This window comes from Falco naumanni, chromosome 18, assembly GCF_017639655.2.
Source record: "Falco naumanni isolate bFalNau1 chromosome 18, bFalNau1.pat, whole genome shotgun sequence".
Classification (NCBI taxonomy): domain Eukaryota; kingdom Metazoa; phylum Chordata; class Aves; order Falconiformes; family Falconidae; genus Falco; species Falco naumanni.
In genome coordinates, this window is record NC_054071.1 from 726,104 (window position 1) to 750,485 (window position 24,382).

At 47.1% G+C, this 24,382-nt stretch overlaps 1 protein-coding gene across 16 annotated transcripts in view; it reads left to right on the forward strand.

The window, feature by feature from the left end:
• The window catches only part of MAPT (microtubule associated protein tau), a 52,992-nt gene that overhangs the window by 6,186 nt on the left and 22,424 nt on the right, over positions 1–24,382 (forward strand). For 12 of the 16 annotated variants that reach the window (XM_040617614.1, XM_040617618.1, XM_040617622.1 and 9 more), the window contains exons 2-5: positions 17,449–17,537; positions 18,886–18,972; positions 20,359–20,445; positions 22,300–22,365. In XM_040617614.1, the coding sequence (XP_040473548.1) occupies positions 17,465–17,537; positions 18,886–18,972; positions 20,359–20,445; positions 22,300–22,365 (313 nt within the window). In that variant the 5' untranslated portion in view covers positions 17,449–17,464. Of the gene's footprint in view, positions 1–10,496; positions 10,626–17,448; positions 17,538–18,885; positions 18,973–20,358; positions 20,446–22,299; positions 22,366–24,382 lie in introns of those variants that run through there. The other 4 variants (XM_040617620.1, XM_040617629.1, XM_040617630.1 and 1 more) reach the window with 2 other exon arrangements.

Genomic DNA, 24,382 nt, shown 5'->3' on the forward strand with positions numbered 1-24,382 from the left:
ATAGCATGGGTGACTTTGAATGCTGTGTGCTACAGAGTTGCAGGGCTTTCTGCCACTTGTCAGCATTTCACTTTATGGCTGCCCATCAGCTCCTGTCCCAGGCTGTCTGCCTGGAAGTGCCTGATGTAATTTCAGATGGATTTCATGAGTGTGTCAAGTCACTTGCTGCAGAATGAAATTCCTTGGGGTGTTTGTAAATGGCTCAACAAAATCTAAAGAAGCCTCTCCCATGATCCTTGGACACATCCAGCTCAGTGATGTGCATGTTTGTGCTGGCCTGGAGATCCATTTCTGAGATAAATCAGTCTTCCATACGTTGGAAAGAAGCATTTGCTGGGATGCCCTTTTGAAGTTGAAACTGGAGAAGCAGGAGGGTGTGTGTTGAGAGTGGTGAAATACTTCTCTAAGAAACATTTCATCTTTAATTTGATCAAAGCTCGACTTAGATCCTGGATGCACTGGCTTGGTCTTACTGTGACGGTGTGTGTGTGTCTCGCTCACATGCAGCTCTGCTCCTTCTTTCTCTCAAGTGTTGTTTCATGAGAGATTCCTGGTACAGGGAACACATTTGGCCAGATGTGTACATTCTCGGTTGAGCTGAGGGCAGAGCAGGCCTGTCACAGTCAAGATGAAAGACAACATGGTGGGCAAGTAATTTTTGTCTTGGCTGGCTGCTGTGGTCTCATGTATCCAGGTAGTGGGGTGAGTCTTTGGCAGAGGGTGAAGGATGGTGAGTGCAGGCATCACATGAGCTTTCATCGGGCTGAGATGCAGCAAAATGCAAGTGGAAGGACAAGAAGGGGGCTGAAGAGACGGAGTAAAGCTAGCTGAAGGTTTTGTGCATACTGTATTCTCCCTGGGTCCCTGTCCTGGGAAGGGGCTGTTGGATCAATGACTGGAAGTATGGTGGTGGGAGGGTTTTGGGAGTAGGCTGAAAACTTGCTTGTGCTGGGCTTATAGGTGACAAAATGTCCCTGACCTGGTTTGCAGGGCTCAAGGTGTGTTCATTGTGTGGTTAGTTTGAGGACACAGCGATGACAGAAAGGGTTTGCCGGAAGAGACTGTCCCAAGAGAAGGGATAATCTGGTGGGATGAGCTTCCTGGAGGCTGGTTTGTAGCTCTAACCTTTTGTGAATTCTCAGGGTTATGTGTCAGTGCAGGCTGGCAAGGGGAGCCTCTGTATAAAAATACAAATTTTATCTGAAAGTGTACTTCACTTTGGTATGGTCAGAAGTAAATGAAACCTAAGGTTTTGTAAATGTGGCTTGTGTCCCTTTCCTAATGCTGACCCTCCTTTTACAAAGTGCTGACCAGCTCCATGCAGGTGCTGAGTATTTTATTACCCTCCCACTGCAGATCCTGGATGTGATGGGGTAGGAGTTGCAGGACTGAATTACCTTTGTGGTTTAAGGTGAGACCTGTGATGAAGCTGGCTCGTATGGTTGTGTTACAGAAGTGGAGTTTCATGTGCTCTCTGCTGGTAGCTGTAGCTTGTGGTGTCAGACATCAGATGTTTGTGAGCCCAAAGCTGGGTTTTAATCTGAAGTCAGAATTGCCTTTTGTGGTTCATTTTCAGATGCTGCTTAGTCTGAATTCAAGGGCAGACTTTAAGCAAATTCTGCCCTTTGAAGTTACTACTTTATTTGTAGTTTTACCTACTGCCTCATCAGCATGATAAATGATGCTGCCCTGGAGCTAGCTGGAGGGGTTTGCAGAAGTAGCTTTTAACAATGGACATCTCCAAATTGGACAGAAAACTACATGCTTTTCCCTTTTCTTCTGCTGTAATAATGGAGAGCCTGGCAGGCATATATAAGCAGAAGTAATAAACGTTGCCGTTGGGTACAAAAAGGAAAACAGGTTAAAAACCCAGCTAAAGATCTACTGCTTGAGCTGTGGTGTTGCTTGTAGACACTGCCCATCAGTAAGCAAGAGAACAGAATCAGAAAGGCTGGGACTAAGATGAGGGTATTGGACCTATCGTGTGACAAAGGGAGTGACTCTGGGGCTTGCAAAGAGGAGACTTGCGGGGGTTGTGGTGGTGGATGGGTGATCTGAAAAAGGGCAACAGTGAGCTGGAGAGAGGATCTACCACGATGCAGCTAGGTTTTGTTCTCATCCTGAGCAGTGTGTGCATCTTGGGTACCTGCCAAATCCAAGCACCATGTGCACATGCGGGCATGCTGTCCTGTCTCCCTTCCTTTCTCATCAATCTTTCCTGTGCTTGTCCTCTTTCCCTTCCATTTTGAGTCTTGCCTGGAGAACCAGATTCATGTTCTTCTGCAGTGCTCTTGGGAGCCTCTTCGCTGGGGCAGCTGATGCTTGCGGGGCCCTTCCCTTGGGCAAGTGCTCAGCAGCTGGACTTGCTGAGAGCATGAGCAGGGCCCAGCTCCCTGCAGAACGTACTGGTCTTCCAGCATTGGGAACCCTTATTTTATGGTTTTGTAGAATACTTGGCATGAGTTTTGCCTTTCCCCGATTTTAGTGGTAGCTGAATTACCTTGCTAGCTCCTTCCTTCCCCCAGGTTCCTCAAGGTGAGAGGCAAAGAGAGTCATGGATGCTGTTTAATGTGAAGGCACTTATTAATGCTTAAACTCAAATATGTCACTGCTTTTATTTTGTCTAATAATAGGGTTTATTGTCACAGCTGTCTTGAGGTCCATGCTCAGCTGCAAAGCGTGTTTCATCAGTTATTGTTGCTCGTATACTTCCCTTATGGAGGGGTTTTTAAATCCATGAGTGGGTTTGTGGGTTTGCTCTATCAACATCCGAGAGCTTCTTGGCGCTTAAATTATTCTTGAATGGAAGAATACTGTACTGTAGTTGCAGCAATGTTTGTGTGCAGGTGAAAAGCACCTTACCAATGCTCGTGGCAAAATAGCTTGAAATGGCCTGGTTGGATTGCTAGAAAGTTCTCGTTAGCAAGAGGAAGCTGGGCATACCTAGGTGATGCTGGAGGGAGATCAGCGTGCATAAAGTGAGTTTTGGAACTGAGTAAGGATCACTAGGCACTGAAGTCCGGTAGTCTGCAGAGAGAGTGCCCTAAACACATACCATCTATGAAAACGGGCCTTTCTCTAAGGTGGGTAAAGCTGCTGCCTCGTCTCGGTGTGAGAAGAGGAGCCAGCATCTCCCGCCCGCAGCGCGCTGCTCTCTGCCTCCCTTGGGAAGGAGTACAAAGCGCTGTGGCTCTAGGTGTGGTCAGAGCCTCTTCGGATCGTCTGCTGCTACTCGTGCACTGCAATAAAAAGAAGCACTACCAAAATAGTGGCAACCCTGTTTATTCCAGCCTTTGTATTAATGATTTCGCTAGAGCCTGTGACCTTAGCAAACATGAATAGATCCCTGGTAACCCGAGACCAGGAGTAATATTATTTTAAGCAGGAAGTAAAGCTCTGAAGCAGACTTGTCCTTTTATACATATCATACGTGTGACAGCAGAGCTGCATTTAGAGCTGAAAGGGGATAAAAATCCCTGAGGAGACTGATTGCACCTCATTTATTTTTAACGAATGTACTAGGGGATATTGAGCCTGAGTTCCCAGACTTGGGGCAGTCTTAAATTCAGACAATTTCCACTCTTCACCGCTGTGGAAAGGAAGATGGGCATCAACTGGGCTTCCAGCTAATTCCTGGGGATGATGAAAATGCACATGGATTCTGATGTTATTTTTTTTTAACTTGCTCCTCCTTTAGCCTTTGGGTTGGGAGGGGAAATAATGGTTTTACAACTCTTTGGCTGAATTTATGGTCTGAGTTCCCATGTGGGTTGTGACTATTCATGCTGCCTGCATCTGCTTTTGTTGCAAAACTGCTCATCTGCTCAATAAAACTAGAATCAAGGCAAGACAGATTGCTACCTGATTGTCATCCCCAGTGGCCCAAACTGGGCAAAGACCAGCTGGACAGACATCAGAGTACTCAGTAGGGATGTGTTTTGTGTATGAAGGTTTTTGTTTGCTGTTCATCCTTACTTGAAAAGCCTTGTTTGTCTTGTGCCTCGGCATGGTTCAAACTGTGCTCCCTTGTTATGAAAGGTACAAATGCAGCTTCTGTTGGGTTTTTGTTTTTAGAAGGAAGAGCTCTGGCTCCCGAACTCTAACTTGTGCAGGGTATCAGGAGACACTACTGTCTTCTGCCACACCTCTTGCTTGCTGTTCATGCCGTGGTGTATGAAACTTGGAGCTAGGACAGGCCCCTGGCGGAACTGTGGCAAGCCGTGAGCAGCCTGATCGGCCGCTCCCTGTGACTGGGGCAGCAACTTCCCAGCGCTCAGCAAGGTGTGAACCTGCTGGGGTGCCCACCCCTTTTCCCCATTACTCACTGATGTGGTTGGCCTGTCCCAGTCCCTGCTGTCTCTGTGAAGAGTTGAATGATGCACTCATCCCTTGGCTGTGCTTTCCCAATGATGGCTTTTTTCCTTGACCTCCTCCAGATTAGGGTTTTTTTTTTCTGCATTTATCATCTTCTTACCCCTTCTGATACAGATTTAATTAAAAAACGCTAATTTTAGTTTTTAATAAATACTGTTGTGAACATTTTGAGAGAACTGTTTTCTTCTGCTGTTATGCAATAACATGACAAGGGAGATGTAGGTGTAGCAGAAATGCTGGATGAATGTCCTATTGTTTGTGTCTTTTGTGTGTCTTTTGGCCTTAAAAAAAAAAAAAAAAAGACATTTAGGAAACACACGCTGGCTTTTGACCTCATCTGAAGTGTCTCTTATTCATGTAAAGCAAAAATAATGCAGAAAAGCTAGACAAAAGCTAAATCACCTTTTCCAAGTCCTGTCATGTTGCATAGTGACTGCTGGACTGAGGACAAGTCCTCCTAAAGTCCCAAAAGCTTGTGAGGTCTGTCATGTTTGTTTTTTTCTAGGCTAAGAAACCAGTGTGTAAGGAATGCATGACTCTTTTCTTCCCCTGTATTTATAGAGAGCCTGTCCCGGTAAGGTATCCTGCTGCATGCCAGTGCTCTCAGCCATCTTCGGGATGCTGGAAGTGGACACTATGGGGCCAAAGGGTATTTGGTGCCCAGTTTGGGTATCAAGCAGTAATGGCTTGGTGAAATAAGCACTGTGGCTGAACTGTGTGGGTGATGGTTTGTCACAGGAGTGCGTAGAGGCCTGTGTTTCCCATTGCAGTGGTAAGCTGTGGCTTTTCAGGCAAGCTGGTAACGCCTGTTCCTGCATGTCTGTGTCTGCCATGCTTACCCTGGGCTTCTGACCATTGCTGAGGGCAGCGAGTGTCACTGCTTAACCCAACTGACTGGACACCCTGTCCACTTCCTCCCAGTTCCTTGTAGTGGTAGTGTCTCTTTGCTGTAGGACACTGGAGACCACTTCTGCATCTGCAATCTTTGCAGTCAGGAGCCCTGCAGGACTTGGATCCTGTAGAAGTGAGATAGTGCTCCCTGGGAAAACCCACCTGACTTGGCTTCTTCCCTGGGACAGGCTTTCTGTCACTGCAAGAGCGATGCCAGCCATGGTGGTGCGGCAGTAGCTGGAGCAGATGGTGCTGTTGCCATAATTTTAATTTCTATCCATGTGTTGAAACAGCACAAAATAACTTAAGAAATGAAGGCCCGATTTGAGAAGATACCTTGAATGTTTTCCTTGCCCTGAGAAAATCTCCTGCAACATTAGGGTCCACAGCACTTTCCCAGTTCTGTCGCATCCACTCTGGCTAGGATCACTTGGATTCGTAGGCTAGAGCTCTGGCGTGAAGTTCATTTATGTTTTATGTCTTCATTACTGTATCGGCATTGAATATTCACAGAACTTCTGTCACGGTGCAGCGAATGTTGTCAGCACTGTGAAATCAAAGAAAGAGGAGCAGCTGAGATCAAAGTAAGCAATAAACACATACCTTGTGTCTTGACAGTGCCTTTTTCAAGCCAGAGGCAATTCCTGGAGGGGCTCAAGGTGCAGCTGGATGGCAGCTGGTGCTGGCCTCCCACGCTTCCCCCTCTGCTACCTTGGTGCTCCAAAGCTGGGGTGAGATGACCCATAGCACTACTGTCACATACAGTTTCGGCCTGTGAGGGGTTCAGTTTCTGCTGGTTTAGTGCCTTGAACCACATTCCAGTGGGGTTCTGGAGCAGTGCTGGTGGTGTAAGGAATAAGGACCAAGCAGTGTGATCTGGGCCTGGCTTGTCAAACTGCAGCCTTGTTCTACCAGTTCTGAGGCAGGAGTCTTGCTCTTCCGACCTTTCCACAATGAAAACATCGCTGCTCTGAGGCCGGGGTACCACCTACTTATTTTTTTGGGCCCTTCCTGTGGAACTGCACCACATGTACACATTACTGGTTTGGTTAAGGTGGAAAGTGATACCAAGTACCTAAATCTTCAAGTCCATTTACAGGTGTAAGCGAAGTTTTCTTCCCATAAAATTCTCTTAATTTTTGAGGCTTCTGGTTGCATGTTGATCTCTTTCCAGTGTCTGCATCATTTGAGCCTAGCACCAAACAGAGCAGTGTCGTCTGCCTTTGCATATGGGAGCAGTAGCTAGTGTGCAGCCTGCTCACTGCTTGCACCGTGGCCAGCTGGCTACAGCAGCTCCTGGGAAGTGCAGGATGTGCAGCCTTCCAGCACAGGAAGGCTTAACCCTGCTTGCCTGTCCCTGGGGGCCCTAGCCCTGTGCACCGCAGCAAAGGTGGCTGTTTTCTCCTGCAGCAAAGAAAGAGAAGATTCATGGGCCTGGCAGCAAGGCGGCAGAGTACTGCAGAGGGTTTTTCTCCTTGCAATGGACTCTGCAGTTTTTGCACTTAAATGCAGAGCATTTAACTTCTTCAATGCAGAGTGTGCTGATGGTGTGTGAACTCTGCAGATGGCTCAGGGCTTGTCTTAGATCCCATGTTCACACCAGGTTTCAGACATCTCTCTAGCCCGTGGCTCTGGTGCACCAAATGGATGCTGTTGTATGTGTGCCACTACAAAAGCCTGCGGAGAAAGGAAATTAGCAGAGCTTTGGTTCTCTCGCTGGCAGACGTCTCTGCTGGGTCCTACAGCCCACGGCTGTGCTACAAAGCTGTAGGTTATAAAATGGAGACGGTGCTGGAGAGCTTGTGTGAGGATGAACAGCAGAGCTGCTTTCAAGGAGTCACTGTTCACTAACGTGCTAGAAACACCTTTATCTGGTGCTTTGGTCGATTGTGTCGCACACTTGCTAGGTGGGGTGAGCTCAGTTCCACACTGGCTCATCACCCAGCATGGCTTTTTTGACTCTCCTGCTTGTTTGAGGGTGTTTGGTGTCTGTCTGGCTAATAAAGAGCGAGTTTTGGGGTATTTCTCAGCTTTTCAATTGACTGAATTGCATTTCAGGAGCTCTGTCTGGGAACCCAAGAAGGGTGTGACAGTGCTCAGTGTCCTACCAAATTGGCTGTGTTCAGGGAAATGGGGGTGATCTCGTCTGCATCTGTCGTCCTTCCCCTGCCCTGGGATGTGTTGTGGTACCCACTGGAGCATGAAATAAGTCCCGTCAGTTTGTTTCTGACCTCATAATAATGAAGAAAATTGTGATAACCATGAGAAACTGCTGGCCACACTACTAGTCCTGCTTGTGGTAGATTGCAAGCATCCACAGACCAGATGAGCCCTGCCAGGCTCCCTTCACCACTGACTGCTGTGTGAGAGGGACCTTCCTCAACTGCTTATCACGGGAACATCCTTTATAATTGTTCCACGTGAGCAACAGTGTGCAGCAGCTGTCAGTTAGTGGGGATGGATATCTTTTTCTTTCTTCAGGCAGTGCAGTCTCTCAGGAAAGCAATTTCTTCTTCCTTATGGGGTAATTTGCCAGCCAAGGTAAAGGAGACTTTTGATGGGGCCCAGCACAGTTGTGCTGTTGACCATCCCAGGGACATTTCCACGAACTTTTCTTTCCTCTTTTCTCTCTCCCCATCCAGGCACACATAAATGTTACTTTTCTGCTGTGGCTGGAAAGTAGCATGCTAAGAACACATTGACTTGTGTTTTCTTCCCTGATGGATTCTTTTTGGTAGCACTGGGTGGTCTGGGGGAGCAACTCCTCCCAGCAGCTGGAGAGAATGTCTAAGGACTTTGCCATGCATAGCAGTTCAGCCACATCTCAGCATGCAGCACAGCCTTTGAAAGGCAGTGCAAGGGAAATATTAGGCTTCCATTTTCTGTTAAGTAAATAATGATTGGTACAAGCCTGAATGCGGGTGAGCCCGCCTTAAAACCTGCAGCAGCAGGGAAGATGCTCTGATTTCCAGCAGGCTGGGCTGAGCCTGGGATGGGAAGAGTCAAAGAGAATTAGCTGGTAAATAAGATCTGCCTTCTCTTTGATCCGCTCTACATGTTCAACTGCTTAAAGGCTTCCCAACAAGCAGGATTTTGAAGGAGGAAGAATTTATCCACCCATAGACCATCCTATGGTTCTGTGACATGCAAGACTGCAAGATACTGCAGTAGGGGGTTGGGAAGAAATCCGAAGGTAGCCTAGTAAATCCCTGCCAAAGAGGCTTCTCTTCCTTCTATTCACAAAGAGCTTGCTGAACAAACAGGGCAAGCTTTAAAACTAGTTGCTTCCTTTTTCTCTACTACATGGTAAGCCACTCTGATCAGAGTTTTAATCTAGCTAAAGTTAGTGGACTTAGAGACAGCTTGATCTTTGCATCATAGTATGGAATAAGAACGGCGATCCCGAGTGCTGACACCTCCCTGGGCAGCCATCGTCCTTAAACGCCCTCCTGTAAGCTCACAGAGGAAGCCGGGGCAGGAGCAAGGGCTGCTGTAATGGTTGGTTTTGACTTGGTCAGATAAGACAGGCAAAAAGCAAAAGGTAAGAAAGGGTAAAAGATCAAGGAAGGAAGGTAGTAATAGTGGCAGTGCTCAGGTTTCAGGTGAGACAAAGATGGAGCCCTGCTGCCCTTATGTCCCTGCCCTGTCCCTGAGGAGCTTCCTCTGGTTTCTCTACTCGGGTGCTGCTCCAGAGAGCCCTTCCTGAATGAGAGCAGCACAGCTGGGAGCATGCAGGTTGTGGCATCTGTTGGAGCCTGGCTTCTGCTCTGGTTTGCCCCCAGCCTGCTCCATGACAAGCCTTTTCACCTCTGTTCCCCTTCCAGGGAACGTGGGAATAAGGATGTCTTTGGTAAACCACCTGGTGCTTCTGTCAGTAACAGTTGATGCAAGATTCAGAGTTAGTATTTCTACATTGCAAAACACTCGTGTATATTCCCAGCACATTCCTGTTCTTGGGAGAGGCCACGTTTGTGGTGCACTTCTATTTGGGCAGAGAAAAGACATGCAGGTAGAACCATTTCCTATCTCCTGGGTCCAGCTACTCTTGCAGTTTAGGCCGTGGGCTGGAGTTGTGTGCCTGGATAATCTGGTCTCCTAATTGCCACCCTGCTTGGAGGCAGCTGCTGAACTGGGCCTAAGCTGATTTGGGATGGCAAATTCTGTTAGTTTAATTCTCAGCAACACTGAGGAACTTGTCAGTTCGTGAGTATCCCTTGGCTTTTCTGTAGCCACGAGCATGCCCTGGAGACCTTTGCCAGCTGGTGACCCTCATCAGTTAGCTTGCAGAGCCCTTGGCTGTGGAGAGGTTAGGTTTGTAAGGGCTGTTTACTGATGATTCCCTGAGCTATTGTGTCTTTGAATCCAGCTTGTCTATTCCTTTTTGGTGCTGTTTGTACGGAGTCGTGGCATCTCAGTACTTGGGGTTTCCTTGCCCTGTTCCCACCCTCACCTTTCCCCGTCTCCTTTCCAGATGTGGCAATATGTCATTAGCTGGTGCGGGGGTTGTTTATTGCCTGGTCTCTGTAACCTTCAGGTCCCAAATGTGTGTGTGCATGAAGCCAGTGTGACCACTCTTGCTGTGATGAGGCTCCTGTGCCTCAAAGCTGTTCTGCTGCGAACCCAAACCCATCTCACGTCTGCATGGAAGGTGGCCAGTCCCCAGAGAGAGGTGTCAAAAGTTCCAGGCTCCCAAGGAGTCACTTAAACTTTAACATGGAAAAAACATGAAACAAAAAAAAATAAAGAAAGGTGCATTTTTGAGACTATTTCTTTTGCAACTCCCTCTTATTGTTCTGAGAGGCATTTGTCAGTCTTTGAACCTGAAGAAGTTTTTCTAGCCTTGTGACTAGATAACTTGAAACTTCAAGTAATTTCTCAGCTCACTGCATATTAGGCAGTGCCTGCGATTAATGAGATCGCTGTCCATATTCCTTCCTCTGTCAGCTTCTTGGAAAAACAGTACTTGGAGGTGTACACAAAGGAGATGAAAAGAAAGTTGCTTATGAATTATGAAGATCCTTTCAGGGTGATGTTATTTCATGGAGCTGTCACTCCATTTTAATTAAGTAGTTCGTATGGAATGATGCTTTTTTTAAAACCCTTTAGGTGTTTGATCACCTATCAGAGGTAACAGATAGCTCATGTTGAATTTTCGTTTTCAAGTAACAGGAGTGGATGCTTACTGCCCTTACTGATTAAATAACGGAGGAGGAAGACACTGCTGCGGCTGAGTACAAGATACAATAGCCAAGAGGCTTTACTCTGCCCATGTCTGGAAATCAGCTGGGTGACTGCTTGGACACTGTGTGCTGGTGTAAAGATGGAGCTGCTCGGTTGGGCCCAGTGATGAGTACCAAAGTGTGCAAATCCAACCAGTATCTCTCAAAGCGTTGCACTCGCCTTCTGCTGAAATTTCTCTTTCCTCTGTTTTCTTGCAATGTGTGGCTAGTAACCCCCCGCACCCAGCCGCAAACAGATCTGCCAACGCCTAGTTTATTTTGGGATTTGTGCGTATGTAAATCGAGCTATTAGTTCCCAAACTCGTGATCCCTGGAGCTGTGCTGTTTGAATTGCTGCAGATCGAGACTACTTCCTCTGTGATGGGGAATAATGCTGTGGCCGTTCAGAAACAGCGGCTGTCAGAGTGTGCCCTGCCGATCCTTGGGCTGCGGTTGTAGCCCTGTGTGTTACTGGGCTTACGGGTGAGTGGGGTGCAGCTGCTGACCCAGTTTCCTCGGTCGGGCATCGTGGGAGCGCTCATCTCCTTGGCACCAGAAGGGTTGCAGGGATGCATTTTTGTGCTCCTTTGTGGCAGTGCTAATGATGTTGTCTGGCACAGATTACGCAAGGCTGAGCACCACCAAAGCACAGCTGTGTGGTCCCCAGCATCTGCTTTCTCCCCCCTTCACTGCTGGGCCACTCTCAATAGGGTATGTTGTTTTCAGCCCTGGTTTTATTTACCTTTCATTGTGGAGAAACCTTTTGCCAAGGGATTAAGACTTTGGGGTGCTCGACTTAATTTGGGATCTAAATCTTCCCAGGCGGAGAGTGCTGGAGGCTTTGTGCGTGGTTTGCTGGTGGTTAGCCTGAGCGGCAGCAGAATGAGGGCTCTGCTGTGTCTTTGTGCTGGTGGTGATGTGTCCTGACTGTGCTCCAGAAAGGCGGCTGGGGTGCCTGTTTGCCGGCTGTGCAAGAATTGCTGCTGCAGGCTGGGCATGGGGCTGTCTGGAGCTGTGTGGCCTCGTGGTCTACAGCGCAGAGGGGTCACCAGGCAGGAGAAACATGCTGCTTTACAGGAGAAGTTTCTTTCCAATGCCTGGAGCTGGTTTATGCCCTATAAGCAGGGATTAAATGTGTTCTAGCTGGGAACTTTTTATCTGTTTCGTTCATTTATTGATTTAATTTTCTTTTTAAATCCTGGTTTGCATAGGCCTTCCCTGTTCTCCTTCCCTCTTTATGAAATATTTGTAGCCATTGTTCAGTTCCTCTTGAAGGAGGGATGCAGCAGTCATTCCGTTTGGATCAGTTTTCACATGTGTGGGTTGTGCAAGGGCGGGGGATTACTATGAATTGAGCAGTTGATTTTATTCGAAACAGTGCTGCCCCAGCTGTGCTGAAAAGCTACTAGAGTAGCTTTTACTTCTGCTGACAGACCAGACCAAGCCGTTTTATTGATGCCTTTGAGCCTAACAAGCTATAAATTTGCAGGATGGGTAGTGGAAGAAGAGCAGTGCTTTTAATTTCTGGCTCAGTTCTCCTGGGCATGAATGTAAGACAGTGTCAGGGATGTGGCTGCAATGCCTTGACTCATGATCATGGCGTCTTGCAAATGAAGCCAGGTCAGAGTGGCTGCGGGCTGGCACAGAGATCTTTGTGGCTGTTGGAAAAACGGCAGTACATGGTTTTGCAGGCATTGTGGGAGCCATTACATAAAGCAAATAGGCTTTACTGTCAGGTCGCTGCAACCTCCTCTGAGAGGAGTGATGTTGCTTTCAGTATCCTTGCCAAACTCCACAAGGAAAATTGTATTATTTTTCCTTTTGAAACATCTTGTGGACCTGGAGCTGACTAACAGCTTTTGCTTCCTGGCCTAAACTGCAGTGCTCTTGATGGCTGTTGAAGGTTTGATCATTTCATACTGGATATGTGGTCCTGCATGCTTTGGGCTCTTTGGGGTGAAAATTGCTGGTTTGGCTTTTAGCCCGTAACATTTCGTACAGCACAGGCCTGCAGTGACTGTGCAGGGCCAAGTTCAGCCGTGAAATGCTATTCAAATGCTTGAGAGTTGCTCCTGGTTGCTCAATGTTGAGTTTAGTTGGCTGAGTCACGGAGAAGTGCATCCCGAGTCTCCTGATGGCCTGAATGCCATCAGCTGCCCTGCACTGCCTCTGCTCTCCCGATGGATCCATGCACACCTCTGGCTCATCCCTGGTTACAGCAAACAGGAATATCTGCTCCTCTCTAGGTTACACGGCCTGAGGGTAGGGTTGGCAATATTCAACTCTCAAACCAGTCGGAGGCTTGGAGGCCAGTGTTTCGTAATCCTTTATCTCATTGGGAAAGCAGGTCCAAGACTGGGAGTGAAATAGGCTGTGTGCCAGCCTGCGTCTTGTCTTGACGCTGATGCGAATGGCAAAGCAATTGCATTTGGTGGTATGAGGTGGCTGGGCTCTCACCAGTGGAACTCCCCTCCTGGACAAACTGGATACGTTCAGGGATGCTCAGGCCCCCAAGTCACACATACAAACAGCAGAGGTGCTGGTGGGCTGAGCCTGCGCTGCCAGAAATCAGCCTGTTTCTCCTGCTCCTGGCAACAAAAACTTTGTCCCCCTCCTTGCCTCATTGCACAGCTCAAAGTGACTGCTCAGTACGCCTCCTCTCTCAAAAGGCGGGCTGAGGGTTTGAAAAATGTGGGGTTTGGAGGAGCTGTTAATTATGGGATAAGCCGTTGCTTTTTAGATAGTGTCCCTGGTTAACAAGAGTAGTTCTGCTGGAAATGGATAAGATTCTTAGGAGGGTTGGTGCGTTATCTGTCATGCAGAGGGTGCTGCCGAAGTTTTATCTCTGCACAGCTATCCTTGCTGTAATTATTCATTACTGAACCATTGCTTCAAGGTGGGGCTGGTTTTACACTTTTCAGAATATTTTAGAATATGTTTTCCCCTTAATGTTATGTTTTTCCCTAAGAGGGTTTTCTACTTCCCCTACTTGAAAAGAAAACCAAATGGGATTATCATTATAGACTTTTCCCAAAAATTTCAGACAGCCTTTGTTTAAGAAGTCTAATCTAGAATATGCAGTTTTAATAAGGTTTAAATTTTCTTTAGTCATATGAGTTTGTTACCTGAGTGAAAACCCAAAAAAGAGCTGAGACTTTCACTCTGGAATAAGAGGGGTTTGCAAATAGGCAATTCAGTTTTGCTTTTTGGTTTCAACCAGACAGATCTGTCCCAAAACTGTATGCATCATCAGTACGGTTTCAAGTGAACGATACTTTTAGCTGACGTCTACAATGGATGAAAAAGGAGGAGGGAGAGAATGAAGTTCGGCATTTATTGGAGAGGCATAAAATGTCTTTATAGATGATGTTCCTGGCGAACAGGACCGTATGATTATATGGCCTGTGTATTTCAAATTCTGCTGGGAGAGCTTTGCAGCTTAGAGATAATGGTGGTGGTGGCTCACTTGTACTTACCGATTGAATTGCTTTGTGTGCTTAATGTTATTTATTTGCTTATCTGGTGCTGATGAAATTTCATCAGCCCTATTGTAATGGGTTTAAATCTCAGCCCTGCCAGGCTTCGGAGGGCAAGCTGTAGGAAATGCTTCCCGAGCCGCTTGTGAGAAAGGCATCTGTTGAATAGGCATTTCTTCAGCTAAAAGCAAGATGCTGTGGGAACCATGTGGGAGCTCAATCCCGACCCTGCCCCGTGGCTCATGACAGTTAGAGTTTTTGTTCCTCACCACTGACTGCTGCACACAAGGGCTCAGACGCAGAGTGACTCTGCTCTTCTGCCTGTCGTGCTGCAGACGTGGCAGGAGGACATTATGCTTCATCTGCTGGGAGGTGCTTCTGCAGCAAACTGGGCATCCGTCCCCAGAATCACCATGTCCAATTGAATGAGTGTCCAGCGCGTTTTGTAAGCTGCAGCCAGGTTTTGGGTGCTCTCAGGGTCCCACTGAGTGTTTTTTTTGATGGATCTTTGTGGCTTTTGGTCATGTTCTTTTAACAGAAAAGACGACTCTTTCTCTCTTGTCTCTAAAAAACTAATGGCTACATCGTCCTGAGCCCACCTCCAGTCCCTTAGCTCTGAGGTGGCTACATCCTGCCATGCATAGAGCTCAGTGGGAATGGGGGCTGTGTCTGCCCCGCTGTGAGCAGCACAGCGTTAAAAGGCCTCCTTGCAAAGCTCAGCCAGCTTCTCTGAAAAACACCCGACCATTTCTTTGTGCTGAAAAGCCCTGGCACTGGCAGGTCAGCGGGAAGCAGGGTGACAGCCAGCCCTCGACCAGGCAGCCCTGCGCACCCGCCAGCAGATCCACCGGCCTTTGCTGAATCATGGCTTGCTGCTGCTGTGCCAGGGTGGCACAGATGCTAAATGCTGTGTTCAGAGGAAAAGTGGAAGATCCTTGGCTGTGTTGGGTGCTGTCCATGGAGCCGGCAGATGAGCCTCCGGCGGGTTATGCGAGCTCACTAGCTGTCAAGCCAGGAGTCCTCTCTGGATGGTGTCCCAGGAAATTCTTGTCCAAAGGCAAGAAAGGACTAAATGTATCTTTCCAGGGAGATTGGGGGAGACACTAATTGCTCTTTGCCAAAAAAACAGGTGGGAGGAAGAGAGAAAAGGAAACGGAATAAGGAAGCAGTAAGCCTCATCTAAGTCCAGTGAAGCAGACTTGTGAGGGGTTTTCCTCTGGGTCTGCAGTTGGGAAGCAAAGATGTTAGTATCTGTAGATGTTTAGTGAACTGGGCTGGGAGGACTGTTTGGGACCACCAGTTGTGAGTGAGGTATGAGTTGCTTCTCCCATCCATGTTTTCCTACCAACAGGCAGGGCACTGCATGGGGAAAACTGCTGTATCCAGTCCTGTGTGTGTTTGGGGCTGGAGAGGTTGCTCTTCTGTGCATGCACACACAAATACACAAGAGCAGCACATTTGTGTGTCATTTTACACTCATGTTCATGCCCAAGTTGCTTTTGTGGCCTGTACACCATTTTAATGTTAACATATTTCAGTATTTCAGTGCTAAGTAGACCTGTAAATAATATCAAGCAACAGCCAGATGAGACCAGGATATAATCAATATGATCCTTTGAGCTCTGGGAGGAGGGCAGCCGTATGTCCAAATAATTAGGGCCCACCATTTGGGGGGCAAAAAATAGATAATTAATTCTTTCCTATTTTATATCTCCCATTTTTGTGGGTGATTTCCTTTCAGGGCAGTTCTCAAGCTTACTTGGTACAGTTCTGTCAAATGGCTTTGTTGCTGTCTCAGGCAGAAATTAGATTGCATAGTCATCTTGCTAAGGCTTAAAAAAAGCTGGGTGAGAGATCTGGTTACTAGCGTTGGAGCTTCTCTTGCGTAGTTCCATATATCCAGTTAATTTATTGCCAGCAAACAAAACCACATGAGTTTGCTTCTTTGCTGCTGGTAACCTGAGCTGCTTTGCTGGATTCATTTGCTCCTGACAGTCATGGCAAACGTGTGATTACCCTAATAGCTGGTTATTAATCACTGCCAATGGCCGTAATTATATCAACTATTAGGAAGTCAACTAAAAGCAATGTCTGTCCAACCAGCATGGAGAATGAGAAACACAGTCCCTGCTTCACAGAAGCAGATAATATTTGTTTGCAACTTCATTTCCTTTTGCAGATAGATGCACATTAGAAAAATAACTGAATTTTAGCATCTTTCTACTGCTGCTGGTGTCCAGACCTATTTACTGTGCTTTTAGCTTTCTCAGCACTGCAAGAAGAATTCAGGGTTAAAGCAGCCGTTGTGCTGTCCTCTCAGACCCACAACCAAGTGAGACCCTCTTCTCTTAAGAGTCCCTGGTCCAAATCCATCTCTGGAGAGTCCTGTTTACCCCTGTATGTCACTTTTGGATTGCTTTTGGGATCAGTGTATCGTTATAGCTGTGTATCCCTGCTGGCTGTATCCACAGAGGTAGAAGGCATCCCTTCCTGCAGCAGCATCGCACCCTGCCAGCAAACACTTCTGTTGAGAGACTGATTGAATTGGCAAATGCAGAGTTTCGTGTGCAGCAGAAGTGTGTCAGCACTAAGCATGCTGCTCCTGGTGATTGCCTGTGACAAAACGGTGGCTGAGCTGTGTCCTGTGTGTGCCAGGATGGTCATTTTGCTTGGGACTTCTTAAATACCTGTGGAATTTTGATGTTGCAGCTTTGAGCTGTGTCCTGTGTGTGCCAGGATGGTCATTTTGCTTGGGACTTCTTAAATACCTGTGGAATTTTGATGTTGCAGCTGGGCAGAAGTTGCCTATATCCTTATTGTGATGGATGCAGTGACCGGCACGTGCTGTTGCTTGTGCAGGTATAACTAAATATTCTCATTGTTCACAAGGAACATTTGCTCCTTTATATGTCTTTTATGCAAAATTCATGTTTTCCTTTTGGCTCATGCCCATAGGTGAGTTTTTTCCATCCTTTGAGTGTGGATTGCTGTGACCTCCTGTGTTGAGGCTTGGTGCTGCTCTACCAAAGAGTGGTGTCTGGCTGGGACAGCCCTTTTAGATCTCAGTTTGGAGTGCTAGCATTCCCTCTCCGTTGTCCTCCTCTACTTGATGACTGTGGACATTGCATGCTCCTGGTGGATTTGGAGGCATTAGCGTTAGATGCTCCAGGGAATATTTCAGGACTGGTGTGAAACCCAGTAGGTAACGTGTATCTTGAGCTGTAACCTTCCGCAAACACAATGGTGTGATTTCAGGGCTCATCAGGAAAAAGGAACAAAGTAGATATATTGTTAGAGTGGCTGAAAAGGTGGTTGGCTGGTGTTGGCTACTTGCTTGTGATAGGATGTTTAATAATCTTGGAAATTGGCTGACAAACCAGAATTGTCTTGTGGAGCAGTAGGTGGGAGCACACCAACTGGGCTTCAGATGAAGGTGTATTGTGTCGGGTTTTGCTTAATGCGTGTTTGTTTTTTACTGTCCTCTTCAGGTAACTTTGCTGAGAGATGGCGGAGCAGCGTCAGGACGTCACCATGATGGAGGACCACGCAGCTGGCCAGGAGAAGCACATCCCCTCAGGTGAGCACCTCCAGGAGGACATGGTGTAAAGAAGTATCGCCTAAATAGGGAGAGCGGGGCCAGCGTGGTGGTGCAAGGGGTCCTTGGGGACAGCCAGGAAGAGGGGATATGGTGTGTGTGGAAGGTTACTGTGGATCAGCTGGCTGCAGCCCACAAGATGCTCTGATGTTTGTAGTGGTGAGAAAATGCTTTGATATCATTGCCCAGCGAGAGCAGAGCAATCCCTAGTAACCAGACTGGTGATGACATTATTGCTGCAGCTTTGCAAATGTGTGTTTCTGTGTTCACTTCTCAGTTTGCTATAAAAATACAGCACCGCTTTTATTTGGAGACACAGCTCAAGGATGCTGCTTGCTGCCTGCTTTTCTCACCTGCACAGGGAGATGGGGAGAACTGAACAGAGAGCTCTGGGAGCAGGGGCTATGCAAGAGTCTTTCGCCCCATATTTCAGACCTGCATTTCTCAAGAAGCCTTTCCTTTCTCATTCCACTATGCTCCATAGTTGAGCTTGGAAACCCACATAATGCCAGAAAACCTGGTGGGACTCACTCCCAACTATGCTCCATATAAACATCATCTCAGTTTTCTTTTCTTGAGGTGCTTTGGACACACCTTACACCAGATAAATGGATTGCCTCTGTCCTGGAGAGAATTCATAGCATCCATTCATCCTGGGTTCTGTAATGCATTTCAGTCTGATAGCTCCTCTCAGCTTGTAGCCTCAGCTTTGCACATCACAGGTTCCCAGGGATTTTGCTTATGCTGGTTTGAATCTTCTTTTCCAAGTTGTTTTCTCCAGTTCTCGTTTTATTTGCCCAGAATCCTTGCAGAGAGGAAACCTGTGCCTCTTGCCCTGCTCTTCCAAAAGGGGACTTTTGCAACCAGGTGTTTGCACAGTATGCTATGTGCTACACCAAGCCCTTTACAAAGACTTGCTGGTTTGCAATGGTTAGAATTAATGCATCATGGAAGTGTTCACTAGCCTGCTCTGGGATGGAGGCTAATGGCTCCAGAAAAGGCAGAGAGGACAACAGTGACTCCGAAGTTGTACATCTTTTCTGCTCTACTTTGCTAAGGTCTCCTTTCCTGCTTGTGCCATGCTTTGCTGTTTCTGGCTGTCCAGCTCACTGGGCTTTTCTTTTGCTGATGGGTTCCTGCTTGTTCCTTTTGGTGATGACACTGGTGCTTTTGGTTCGCATTTTCACACTTTGCTTGCTTATTAGTTCAGGTGTTTTATATTCTCCAATTACAGTTTCTTGCTGCTGTGGAGCTGGGCAATCAGAGTTTGTAACACACAGGCCGTAATTCGTAGCCAAGGGCTTGTTCTAAGTATTTGAATGTTTTCCAGGCTATCCCCTTCAGATACCAGTCGATGATGGATCGGATGAGCCTGTTTCTGAAACATCTGACGCTAAGAGCACCCCAACTACGGAAGGTGGGAGCTCTTTGACTTACTGCTTTGAAACCATGATGGATGGGGTCGTGGTAAACCTTGCCGAAAGACTTGCCATGTTCTGATGGGGTTTCTCAGGAGGAGTGTCTGCATCCTTGGACAAATGCTCTTCATTAGTCTCATCCCAAGTGATGTCTGCCACTCTGCAGAATGAGATAATGAGCTTTAAAGGTGGAGAGTGGGTTGGAAGGCAGGAGAAGGTGAAGTGTTTATTATAGTTCAGGAAGTTGCTTGTGGTTTGTTTCCTGAAGATTCAGACAGTCACTGCAAGATCCTGTTAGCTCAGTGCAGCCGGGAGCAATCCCATGTCGTGTGCTCCCAAGGCCAGCAGTCTGCATTATTGTGCTCCCCCAAGATACTGACAGCCCGTCCTGGTTGCTGTGTTCCCTTTCAGAGTTAGCTGTACCTCATAGCTCTTTTTTTGCCCCCTCTGTATTTACATGTTCGTTAGTACAGCATGATTCATGCTGGAATGATGAGATGGGCAGAGTCTATACATAAAACAAGACTTTGTGCTGATATAAAGGCCATATTGGTAGGACTCAGGGCACATCTGTGCTGCTCTGGAGTGTTACCTGAATGCCATGTTTGTAGAAAGAATCTAATTCCAAAGTGGTCTAGAGACCTGTTCACCTTTTTAATTAACTGCACTTTGTGTGTTCCTCTAGCTGCTTTAATCCCAAGTGTCTGCCTCTTGGAGACTTTAGTAAAGGCATTAGTTTGCAGAATTTATCTAAAATAAAGGTGAATGGAGGTGCTGGCCAGTTCCATCCCTGTTCCACTGGAGGTGTGGGCTGGCTGGTCATCTGTGAAGCAGCTCTGTTCCTATGTATGTGGCTCAAGAAATCAGTATGTAAAACCTGGCTGGTGCAGAAGCAGGTGTTCTCCCACTTTCCAGTTGATTTGGGACTGTCATGACAAGCAGACATCCCTCTGGTGGATGGAGCTAGGTATCTGTCTGTCTCAGAGCTGCCCAGAGTGCGACGCAGTCGCAGTGCTTGGGTGGTGTGTGAAGGTATCCGATGGGAGCTGCTCTTTGCTGGTCCAGACCAGTGATGTCCCCATGCAGATAGCATTGTCACACATGCAGATCAGGCTGTCTTTGTGCATTTTCAGACGATGGTTATGGTAAAGCCTTCAGCTGCATAAGGAGTACACTGGAGATGTGTGACTTGTGTGGCAGAGGGGACAGCTCATGATGTCCCTGCGATACTGGCTTTACTATGTCATGCTCAGTTGTCTCCCTCCACAAGCACTGGCTCAAGGGAGGGAGTCGGCTGCTTTTCTGAGCAGACTTCTTCAAGCATGTCCTGGCCTTCACAGGGTTTTGCCACTCAACAGCTATGTGAAAGCTGCGTTGTTTTTCAGATGCCACAGCACCTTTAGTGGAGGAAGGAGACCACGAGGATCAGGGTGGTGTCGAACAGCATGGGGAGATCCCGGAAGGAACCACAGGTGAGGGAGACCAAGGTGCAGCTTCATCCCTTGATGCAGTCAGAGCAGAGAGCTGGACTGGTTAGTGCTTAAAAATAACACTGCAAAACCTCTCACAGGCATGCCTTGCTCCTGGTGCGTGCTTCTTTCTTCTCCGTGGCTTGCAGGAATAATTCCTAGCTTACAATTGTCCTCTTGCTTTCCCCATCCTGGGGGAAACTCTCAGCCTTTTCTTCTCTCTTTCTCAGCTCCACATCTGACAGTCTTTCTATTTAGTGTCTCTGTGGTGGCTTCGCCTCCCATCTCCTGGCTGAGCGCTTACCTGCAGATCCCAGTCATCTCTGCCCCTCTGCCAGCAGCCCCACTTTGCTGGCGAGGCAAGGCGGTCACCGCAGGACTTTGCTGCTTGTCTCATGGGTGCTCTCGCTCAGCCCAGCCCATGCGGTTGTCTTTGAAGCAGCAGGTGAAAACCAGGCCACTGCAGCAGTTCTGTGGCTGCCGGCACATCTTAGGGATAACGCAGAGGAAGTGAAGTGGCTAATTTGGCCTGAATGCTCTGTGGGGAATAACGGCACCTGGGCCTGGTTTCCCAGGAAGGGATGGGGGCCTTTCAGAGACAGAGTAAGGAGGGAGTGAGCTGCAGCAGTGCTGTGTGTGTACAAGAGGGGAGGAACTCCTGGGAGAGTCAGGTCTGTATGTGGAAGAGTGAGTATGTGTCCCCTGTGTGGCAGCCACTGGCTTTTCCTGGAAGCATCAGGCAGGACCTGAGAAAGGTAGTGGGTGAAAATGGGCTTCTGCCAATGCCTGAATGCTGAAACAAGCCCACAGCACTCTCCCTCAGGCAGCCAGATTGTCTATCCTGCATCCAGTCCCCAGGCTGCTGGTGGAGCCCTGGGCTGAAAGGCATAGTGGGTCGCTGTTGGAAGAAGGGTTTGCCGGAGTCAAGAAGATGCTCAATATGAGTTATGCATCTTGCTCAACTTTATTAGTTTCTAACACTACCTGTATAGAACCAATACACATGCATATTCATAAAGCAGAAATATAATTGGTTAGTAGTCTCTAAACACGCCTAATTATCTAAATATCTAAATATCTAAGGTTCTCACACCCCTAATTATCATGACTAAAATAAGCATTCTATCCATGTAGCTAATTGTGTTGCTGTGCTTCAGCCTTGTAGTTTGTTACTCCCTATTTTCCCATACCGGTCCCTATCTCTCTTGGCCCTGCACCTGCTTTCCCAGCAGCTGTAGCTTGTTACAGCCATGGCCTGTTGGCACAACATAATTACTTGGTCTCAGGATTCAAGAATAGCTCAAGGCTACCTTTCTTGTTACCTTCAGCACAGCAACTTCAGTACAATTCTGATTACAGGCCTATTCTAATGCCGGGCCTGGATTGTGCAGATCTTCAGAGATTCTAAGGCCACGCTTCTGCAGCCATTCTTCTACAGGTCGCCTGCTAGCAAGGATGCGCAGTCTCTGGTTCAAGATCTGACTGTACCAGGGAGCCAGGAAGAAGCAGTGTGTCCTGAACTCTTGGTATATAAATCCACAAGTAGGGACATAAATCCACAAGTTGCCCTGCTCCTTAACAGCCTGTTTTCTGCACCTTTGCCTGAAGGAGCTTGTACTAACCTGCCACCCAGGACACGTGAGTTGTTGAAACACTCCTCCAGTCTGGTACAGCATGGGCTGAATAGATCTACCTAGATCCATTGTCATTGTGGGTTGATTGCCTTTCTGACGCTGCCCTGCTCATAATACAGCGCTGATGGGCAGAATTGACAGTGAGGTAATTCTCCAGATGCATGCTTAAACTTAATTCTTGTTTTGATCATGTTTTTCCCTTCTTTCTCTGAACTGGGACCAGCTGAAGAGGCAGGTGTAGGAGCCACTCCCAACCTGGAGGACCACGCTGCAGGAGATGCTGCTCAAGGTTAGTGAATCATCTGTCACTGGGGTCCAGTTACTGCTACCCACATGTGTGACTGGTTGCTAGTGGCTTGGGAATTGGCTTGGGAATTTTCTTCTGTAATGCAAATGCTCTGCACTGTACGAGCAGTTGGGCTGTTCTCCCTGTTCCTGACAGGGGAGGATCATACATGCTTTGAATGTTCTGACATACTCATTTCAGGGAACTGCAGCTTTTCATGCACCACATTGTCTCTCAAATGACTGAAGCCTTGGTGCTTGTTTGTCCAGTTGCAAAACAGGGCATCCCCCAGGCTAGAAATGGTAATGAACAGAGCTGGGATGGTGCAGTTAGCCAGGAGGAACTGCTCAGTGTTGAACAGTCAGTTTTGGGCCCTGCATGTCACACATCAAATAAGTACATTTGTGTCTCTTTCTAATGTTAAACATGTCTCAAAGCTACTCACTGAAGCCCTGAATTTTTAACATTATGGGTGTTTTTTTCTCATCCTGGTCTTAGGGATGCCAGGCATGGTGGACAGTGAGTGTTTTTAGAGCATTGATTATGTGACTGCTCAGATGAGCCAAAAAATTATCCAGGGACCTCTTGGCTACCTGGAAGGCCTCTCTTGACTCTGCTCAGTTCAGACTTGATGGAAAACTTCAGGATGAGATTTTCCCAAAGCACCCAGTGCTAGCTTAATTCTGTTCCCAATGGGGCAGACTTAAGGGTTCAAACTCATTTTGATACTGCTGTCTTGCTAGGACTTACACACTGTAATGCTAATTTTGTGTGCTCTTTAAAATCTTAGTTAAACCCCGTTTTGTAAGGTAGTTTTCTGTGCAGTTGCTTGGGCAGCGTCTTTCCTCCTCCTGGCTGCATTAGTGCATTTACAGAAATCCATGTCTTTTAAAGAAGTAAATAGGTCTTTGCGTTTTCAGCTCAGGGCAGAATTCAGTCTTTGCTTTCCAGATACAGATGAGCACAGTTATGTGCAGTCTGCTCCCCACAATCAAAATAAAATCTTTGCTTGCCTGTCCAGTGGTTCTTGGACTAGCAAGTCTTCTGTATTATAAACAGTGGCACCGTTACAAAAAAGAAACCAAGATTATTAGCAGGAGGGCAGTGAGGTTCTCTCTTCTGTCTGCCCTGTTCAGTCTGGTTCTAGCTGCTGTTTCTCACCAGATTTTTCATAAGACCTTTCTGTACTGTCCTGGGATCTTTCAGCTGTCAGATATGGGGACGTACAGCTAGCTGGAGCTCGGATATAACCTATATACAACATTTCTAGGTTCTTATTTAAATTGTGACTTCTCTGAAAGTGGACTTGTAATAATGTGCTGCTTCCTTTTAATGGCTCTCTTTGATTTGGAGGAAAATGTGATTATCAATACACACACGGTGTCTTGGATATCTCATTACTAGCTACCTTCATTTTTCGTGTTGTGGAATTTGAAAAAACGATCTTTGCAGTGACAGTGGAGTGTGCTAAAATGCTTTTGGAATCTGAGGTGGAGAAGCGCCTTCTGATTCACAGTTTGTGCTGTGCTGACATTCTGCCAGCTCTTGACCTTGTGCTGCACGTTTGCCTCAGAACCCTCAACAGGTCCTGGAGTATGGAAATACAGCTAATGAACTGACTGTCCACATCTCTGCACTGGTGGTTGTTAATGGTCATGCTGTTCATTTGCAGAAGAAATGAGCCAGGATGACCTGCTGGCTGCTGCATAAACATCCCTCAAATCCCTGTGGTTATAAAAGGTGTTTCTTGATGCCACATTTCAAATATTACCTGCCAATACTTGCCAATTTTAAGGTTTCTCTGAAACCACAGTTTTGGAGGTCTTTGTGTGGTAGTTTCACTCAACCATTATATTCTCTTAAAATGGGGAGAACACTGATAAAAGACCAAGTCAGTCTTGACTTCTTTTCTTGTTTTAATTTTGTTTATTAATCTACACAAAGCAACAATTGAAATCTTAGTACTGAAATGCTCTGATCTAGGCTCTAGTTTATCTGATGAGTGCTCAAAAAGACTGAA